This window comes from Cherax quadricarinatus, chromosome 4 (assembly GCF_038502225.1).
Source record: "Cherax quadricarinatus isolate ZL_2023a chromosome 4, ASM3850222v1, whole genome shotgun sequence".
Lineage (NCBI taxonomy): Eukaryota > Metazoa > Arthropoda > Malacostraca > Decapoda > Parastacidae > Cherax > Cherax quadricarinatus.
In genome coordinates this window covers 19066026-19073982 of record NC_091295.1, presented here as the reverse complement: position 1 = coordinate 19073982, position 7957 = coordinate 19066026, and the positions used below count along the sequence as shown (strand labels likewise).

Genomic DNA, 7957 nt, shown 5'->3' with positions numbered 1-7957 from the left:
TACTCTTGTTTGTATGATGAGCTTTAGTTGATTCACGAAATCGTAATGACAGAATTGCAATAAACCATATTCATGGGCAGGGCTTGAACCTGTGGTTAGTCATAATTTGATTTAGATTAGATTAGATTAGATTAGGAGTTTAATTAGATTGTGAGATATGGGTTATTAATTATTGTGAAGTGACAAAATAAAAAGTTTAATTAGATTGTGAGATATGGGTTATTAATTATTGTGAAGTGACAAAATAAAAAGTTTAATTAGATTGTGAGATATGGGTTATTAATTATTGTGAAGTGACAAAATAAAAAGAATTCATAATGTTGTTTTTCATGACAATAAATGTTTACTCTGTTAAATCTCATGTTGACATTAGAGTGCACCATGTGTGAATCCTTTCAGAGCTAGGTATTATCATTAATTTTAATACAATGCCTTTTCTGTTTATGTACAAATCAATATCCGTGGATTATAATGAAGTAGAACACACATTTCATGAAATAATCTCCCTCAAAAAATGCATGAAATATGGTACTATGAATGGTATTGATAACTTGCAGTCAATCAGTAATGGATTTAGAGGTCTATGAGCCCTAAGAGGAACAACATTTAGGGTCCTCATGATGTGTAGTTGAAATAGCCATTACTGTAAGTCTTCTCTACACCCCTCAGTCTGTTTTATGGGTTTTTACTAGGTCTTAATTCAATTATTGGGATACCGTAAACTTGGAGTATACCTGGAGAGGGTTTTGAGGGTCAATGTCCCCACGGCCCAGTCTGTGACCAGGTCTCCTGTTTATAATTTATTATCTGAGAAATGGGGTAAAATTTTAATTTTTTGCATGTGATGATGAATTCAAAATGGAAGGCAGGTGTAATATAGGAGAGGTATGGAAATGTGAGTAATGAACAGAAGAAATGTTGTTTTACTGCTTGGAATGTCTACATTGTTTATTTTGACTCTATTTTTAAGCTGGATTTTTTTTTATTTTGTATAAAATTGGTCAAATTAATGACTTTGTGCACTTTACATAATAGTTCTAATAGTTGAATGGTTGGTTTCTTGTGCTCAGTCGACCGAATGGAAGGCATATTAGCAAAATAGGTAAGAATTTGATCAAATTGAGCACTTAAAATAGGATTCAGAGTGGTTGAAATTACCAGTGCATAAATTGCACCCAGACCACAAACTAAGCTATCAAATTTTGTTGTCATTAACTTCAGAGAAAGATTCTCTACAATTTCAGAAGATTTTTTTTTTTGTTTAATGTGGACACAGCAATTTTTAATTTTGAGTTCCTGATAGTGAAGAGGTTAAACATTACAGTAAGAAGGAGGCCAGAGGCAGTGAAGATGCCATATATTAGAGCAGTGTGTAGTGCTCCTGTTATGCAGAGAATTTGGTTCATAGAAGTTATACCAAGGGTATAATTCAGATGGCTGAGGAGAGGTTTGTGAGGTGGTTTGGGCACTTGAGAGGATGGAGCAGTATGGAATGACCAAGAGGGTGAATAAATCTGGTGGAAAGAAGGAGGGATAGGGGGTCATCCCTGGAAAGATTGGAGGGAAGGGGTAAAGGTTTTGCATGCTCAGGGCTTGAGCATCCAGCAGGCTTATGTGAATGTGCTTGATTAGAGTGAATGGAGACAAGCTTTTTGTATGAGTACATTTTGCTCGAGTATAAGCATGGTAACTTTTATGAAGGGATTCAGGGAAGTGGGTTAGCTGGATTTGAGTCTTGGATGTGGGAAATACAGCACTTGCACTCTGAAGGAAGGTGGGGATGTTGCAGTTCAGAGGATCATATGAAATGTGACATCTCTGCACTTCTGGCAAACAAATATTGAGTGAATGCTGGGGCCACCCTACCATAGTGGAAGATGGCTACTGTTAAAAACATTATTTTCCAATAAGATACATTTGTTAGAAAGATACTTGTATCATGAGTTGTTGAATGAGTTGGAGCATCCTTGATGATTATGTTGATAATGAAGATAAAAATTATATTTTCAGTGTAACTATGTAACTCATCGTTGTGCCACAATGCGTAACCATCTGATGATCCATGAAGGAGCACGACCAGTCATTGCCTGTCCTGTATGTGGAGTGACATTCCGCTCAAAAAGGAATTTAAGAGCACATCTTTTTTCTCATGCTGGTAAACTGTATTTCTGGTTTTTGAATTTGCAGGGACAACTGTAGTCTGTGTATTTTTTCTTACACTAAATGAATTTTGAGAGATGTACTGTATAAGGCTTCATGTATTGTGTTCATCAACATTTATGGCAATTATCATATATGAAGGATGTGTTTTGCATACAGCTCTCAAGATGTGAATTACTAAAGTGATGTACATAGATACATTTAATAAATTGTTTTTTTGTAGAAGAATGGTATACAATACCGACAAGATTAAATTGAGACACATGTGCAACATCTGGGTATCTTTATTGTAGACGTTTCACCATCCAGTGGCTTTATCAATACAAATTCCAGGACATAACTTGAAGACAGGAGAACTATGTACAGAAGATGAGGTAATCAGTCCCTCAACCTAGCAGTAGGTGCAAAGAATCTCCACGACTATGGTGCTCTTTGCACCTACTGCTAGGTTGAGGGACTGATTACCTCATTTTCTGTACATAGTTCTCCTGTCTTCAAGTTATGTCCTGGAATTTGTATTGATAAAGCCACTGGATGGTGAAACGTCTACAATAAAGATACCCAGATGTTGCACATGTGTCTTAATTTCATCAATTGGTTTTTTTGATGACATAAAGAGAGATCTGCATAAAGTCAGTAAAATATCGTTGTAGATTTAACTAACTATGCATAACGAATAGGCTGGTACTGTATTTATTTATTACTTTTATTGAATTTTGAGTCATAATGATGTTTATGGTGATTTATTATAGCATATGCTCAGTTTGGAAAATTAATGCTTCAGTGGGAGACAGCCGGCATGTTAAAAAAAATGTTACTTTTAAAAAACATTTTACAAATTACTATTACTGAATTATTGAACATTTCAGGTGCCAAACCTTTTGCTTGTGAAGAGTGTGGTAAGAAATTCATAATGAGGAACCGTTTAGCAGCACACAAACTTCAAGTTCATGGACCCAGAGCACACAGCTGCCCTCAGTGTGTCAAGGTTCGTTCTGTATTCCCTTTTTTTTAAATACACAGGTGTGGAGCATTAATGTTGGCATTAATGGCGAATCTTTAGTTTTAATTTCAGAAAATGGAATTTTGGATTATGCATAATTTGATAGCAATAACTTGTATTTTTTATTATTTGTTTATTATTTGCTGTATATATTTGTTTTCCTTTGCAGTGTTTTCCAACCATTCATCATCTTCGTCGACATATCAGGATTCATACAGGAGAGAAACCATACAAGTGTTGTTTTTGTGCCTTCTCTTGTAACACTCAGGGTAATCTTATCAAACACATCAGACAAGTTCATGACAAGATTAACTTCACTTATAAAGAGTAAGTTTTATTTTAACTACTGTACATGTACTTAATAGACATGATTCATATAAGCTTTCAACTGGTGGCCAAGTTGGATCATCGGGAGCTAAAGTGTGTTGAGTCACTAAGTAAAATCTCCATGGAATACTAACTTACATTTTTAAGACAGTGATTATGTATGAGTGAGGTGAAAGTGTTGAATGATGAAAGTACAGTGGAACCTCTACTTATGAGTGTATCCACGTACGAGTTTTTCCAGATACAAGCAGTCACTCGGTTGATTTTTTGCATTCAGACGCGAGTGAAATTTCCAGATGCTAGCTGGCCTCAAGGGAGGTTCCTCGATGCTGGTGAGGGGCTCTTGCTCTTGATCTAGGGAATTGTATCTCAGTTGTTTGTTGGATTATCTTATTCAAACTTGGGCAATGTATGATGGAAAGATGCTTCTTAATGTACACCAAAAATGAAAGAAATTGAACCATAAATAAGGGAGTTCACTTCTCAGCCATTAGCCTACCCTTAGCTGTATATTTTCGTATGGTTTTTTTCTCATTTTTTTGGTCTCGTTTGATAGAATGGAAGATATAATACAGAAATAGATATGATTTTGATTGGTTTCACGATGAAAAGTACCTTGAAATTGAGCTCAAAGTAGCAGAAATGTTCGATTCTTTGGCGATGCTCACGAGTAAACATATGACATCACTGTCCAATACCTATCCAATTGGCACTGCCCTTCATCCTTCACATATTGGAAAGCTCTTCAACACTCGAGCAAAAGTGGGAGGAGACATCATGAGGTAGCAGTGGCAGACAACATGAAGCAGCAGTGGCAGACAACATGAAGCAGCAGTGGCAGACATCATGAAGCAGCAGTGGCAGATAACATGAAACAGCAGTGGCAGACAACATGAAACAGCAGTGGCAAACCTTGTTGTACCCTATACTATAAGTGAGTTACCGAACGCCATCATGAGATTGCAGTATGTATCAAAACAATGCTCAGGCCATTCCACTCGCAGCAGATGGAATTCTCACATTTTCCTTACGTTTTATGCAGTTATTTTGCAAAATTTCGTTTTATGCAGTTATTTTGCAAAATTTCTTGTTTCTAACCATGGGTCCTAAGAAAGCAAGAGCAAAGGACAGTGCTGAGAAGAAACAGAGGATAATTTCCATGGAATTAAAGCAGGAAATCATAGATAAACAAACTAGGTGGAGGGTTAAGGACTTGGCCAGGCAGTACCAGCGTACCACTTCTATGATATGTACAATACTAAAGCAGAAGGAGTCAGTGACAATGTGTAGCATTAAGAGTGTAGCAATTTAGTGTAGCATTAAGAGTGTAGCAATTTAGTGTAGTATTAAGAGTGTAGCAATTAAGTGTAGCATTAAGAGTGTAGCAATTATAAGTCACTCTGACTTTTCTGGGTTATCCTAGGTTCTCTACACATGTAGTCAGGAGCAGGAATGGCTGCTGTGGTGGCCCTATAAACCCCAACAACAACAATAGCCGCCATCACTACCACTAGCCATATACAGTAGACCATCGTTTAACACTAGTTACGTTCCTGAAAACGCCGTGTTAGACAAAACCGTCTTAGACAAACTGAAGAACTTATGGGAAAAATAGGGTTACACTCCTGGGAGCCCCCCAAAAAATGAACAACTTTTTTTTAGACCTCCAGATCTTACAAAATAAAAGTGAATATGTAATTGTAGTGCATTGTTGTGATATATTACTGCTTAAGACTACAAATGCAATAGAAATAATAGTAATAGTATTTGTGGATGATTGTGAAGAGAGTGGGTATGGATGGTGTGGCCCTACTGGGCTGAGGTGGATAGTTGTTGGTGGTTGGCAGAAGTGGATGGTAGAGGTTCTGGTACTAAAGTCGATGGGTGTATTGGAGTGTGTATAAATTCTGTAATGGATCTCTGGGCTCTTTTACCCTGCAATTGACGGTAAAGCATCATCAGCTGGTCTAGATCCCGTTTCAAAGCACTGCTTCTAGATTTGTCAGGGTCCTCTTCAGTGAAAAAATCTGCAACTTTTTACCAATAATATGGAACTGCTCACATAACTGCTGCAATGTTAACTGTTTTTCTTCAGCTTCTTCTTCTTCTTTATCTTCTGTTATCTCCCTCCCTTGTAACTGTGCATTGAGCTCTGCCATTTCCTCTGGACTCCTGTCATCATCATCATCTTCTAAGAGCTCATTCACATCTTCATTCATATCTTCAGAACCATCACCTGGTAATCTCCTTGCCTGCTGAACAATTTCATGAACCTGACTCTCAAGCAAGGGGAAACCAGTGAAAGAATTAACTGCAGAAGTCCATAACTTTCCCCAGCCTGCATTAAATGTTGATTGAGGCACTTCATTCCATGCACTTCTAAGATAGCGGATGGCATCTGCAATGTTAAATTTATTCCAGAAGCTTGGTACTGCTAGGTTGGAGGCAGAGTCCATTGATGAAACTAGTTTTTTCATAACTTTTTTGTGTAGTTACACTTGAATGACTTAATAACTCCCTGATCTAGTGGTTGTATTAGAGACGTTGTATTTGGAGGTAAAAATACAACTTTTACATGTGGGGTCACATCCAGCAAAGCTTGTGGATGAGTATGGGAATTATCAAGAATGAAGAGAGCCTTGAATGCAAGGTTCTTGCTGTGCAGGTAAAACTTGACTTCAAGAATAAAGTGATGCTTAAACCAGTCAATAAATATTTCCTCTGTCATCCATGCTGACTGGTTTGATCTCCAAATTACTGGTAAGGTGTTTTTATCTACACTTTTCAAAGCATGAGGATTCTTAGAGCGGTAAATTACCATGGGCTTACACTTGAAATCACCTGCTGCATTACTACAAAGGAGCAAGGTGAAGCAATCCTTTGCTGTCTTGAAGCCTGGTGCACTTTTCTCTTGCTGACTGATGTAAGTTAGTGTTGGCATTTTTTTCCAAAAAGCACTTGTCTCGTTAGCATTAAACACTTGATGATGAGGATGGTGTGGATGGCTTAGGGAGGCAGGGGATGGCGATAGGTCTCCCCCGTTGACACAGTGGTGTAACCCACAGACCATCCCGCCCGGCGGACGACCATGAGCTCAAAATTTTTTCCCCTCGCGCAACCATGTTAAATTAATTTTACAAAGTGTTAAAGAAAAATATGCTGCAATTCTTCAATCATGCTATAACAAAAATGTGCAAGACAAAATCTTGTTAAACGATGGTCTAATGTACATAATGGCATGTATTTTATTCATTCTAGTGTTCTCGTGTATATATCATGTTTCTATGTTAGTAATATTGTTTATTATGTCATATTAGATGAATTGTGATAGATAAATAAGCCGTGGAGTTAATTTTAGGGAAATTATTGAAGTATTTTGTCGTGCCTGGAATTCCACTGGAGTGAATTAATTCCACTTCAATTAATTTAAATGAGGAAAATTGACTCTGCAAACGAGCAAATCCAGATGCAAGCAAGGTCAGGGAATGGATTAAACTCATAAGTAGAGGGTCCACTGTATTTTCTTTTTGGAGATTTTATTTCTTTTTGGGTCACCCTGCCTCGGTGGGAGATGGCCGACTTGTTGAAAAAAAAAAATTATGCAGTTTGTATATTTTACGAGAAAATTTTGCTTTTAATATCACAATATTAATGTCCACCTTTAATAGAAAGTGTAAAGAAAGAGTTGTAAGTACAGTATATACATGAGAAAATGAATATACATATGTCATTTTTATTTCAGTTTCTTGAGAGAAAGTGGGAAAGAAGAGCAACAAGAAGCTGTGGATGATGGAGACTTAGAGAAGATGAGTAAAGAGGGACGAGAGCTAGCACAAAAACTGTTGCCCACTTTAGGAGAATGGATGGGACAAACATTGACTGTTGACCAACTCAGGGAAAAAGTGAAGAAAGAGAAGGACACAAAAGTAAGGAAATCATCTCTTGCTGTATATTTTTGTTGGTTATGTGCATATTGAGTTCTTTTTTTTTTTTTTTTTTTTTTTTACACAGGGTTTGACAAGGTCAAGGATCCCAGCTTTATTGACAGCTGTTTACAGGTTAAGGATTCCTAACTTTATTGGCAAGCTAAGAGCTGTTACCTACATCAGCTCATTTGAAAGCATTTTTATTGTTATGAGACATACAAGTAGGAAACAGGATGAAGTTGGAGCCATCTGTGGGCCAGCATTTTCATTTGATCAACTGACTTTATCTCGTTGACATCATTATCCTGTACGAATGTGTTCCATACTCGAGTCATCCTGGGTATGTATGATCTCAGATGAAGTGATGTTCTGGAGAAGGGTACAGCCAGAGTGAAGTTGCTGCTTTCTGCCCGTCTTGTGGCATAAAAGCTTGTATTCACGCTGTCCTCGAAGTGGATCCAAGTGTGGTATTTTGACAATATTGGCCTTGTACATAACAGTAAGGCCACCCACATCCCTCCTATGTTGAAGGCTCTGCTGA

General features: G+C 37.4%; 1 protein-coding gene across 2 annotated transcripts in view; it reads left to right on the top strand.

The window, feature by feature from the left end:
- LOC128684168 (uncharacterized) overlaps positions 1-7957 on the top strand; it is a 64078-nt gene that overhangs the window by 51777 nt on the left and 4344 nt on the right. For both annotated transcript variants that reach the window (XM_070094958.1, XM_070094961.1), the window contains exons 10-13: positions 2011-2155; positions 3030-3148; positions 3333-3490; positions 7233-7416. In XM_070094958.1, the coding sequence (XP_069951059.1) occupies positions 2011-2155; positions 3030-3148; positions 3333-3490; positions 7233-7416 (606 nt within the window). The remainder of the gene's footprint in view (positions 1-2010; positions 2156-3029; positions 3149-3332; positions 3491-7232; positions 7417-7957) is intronic.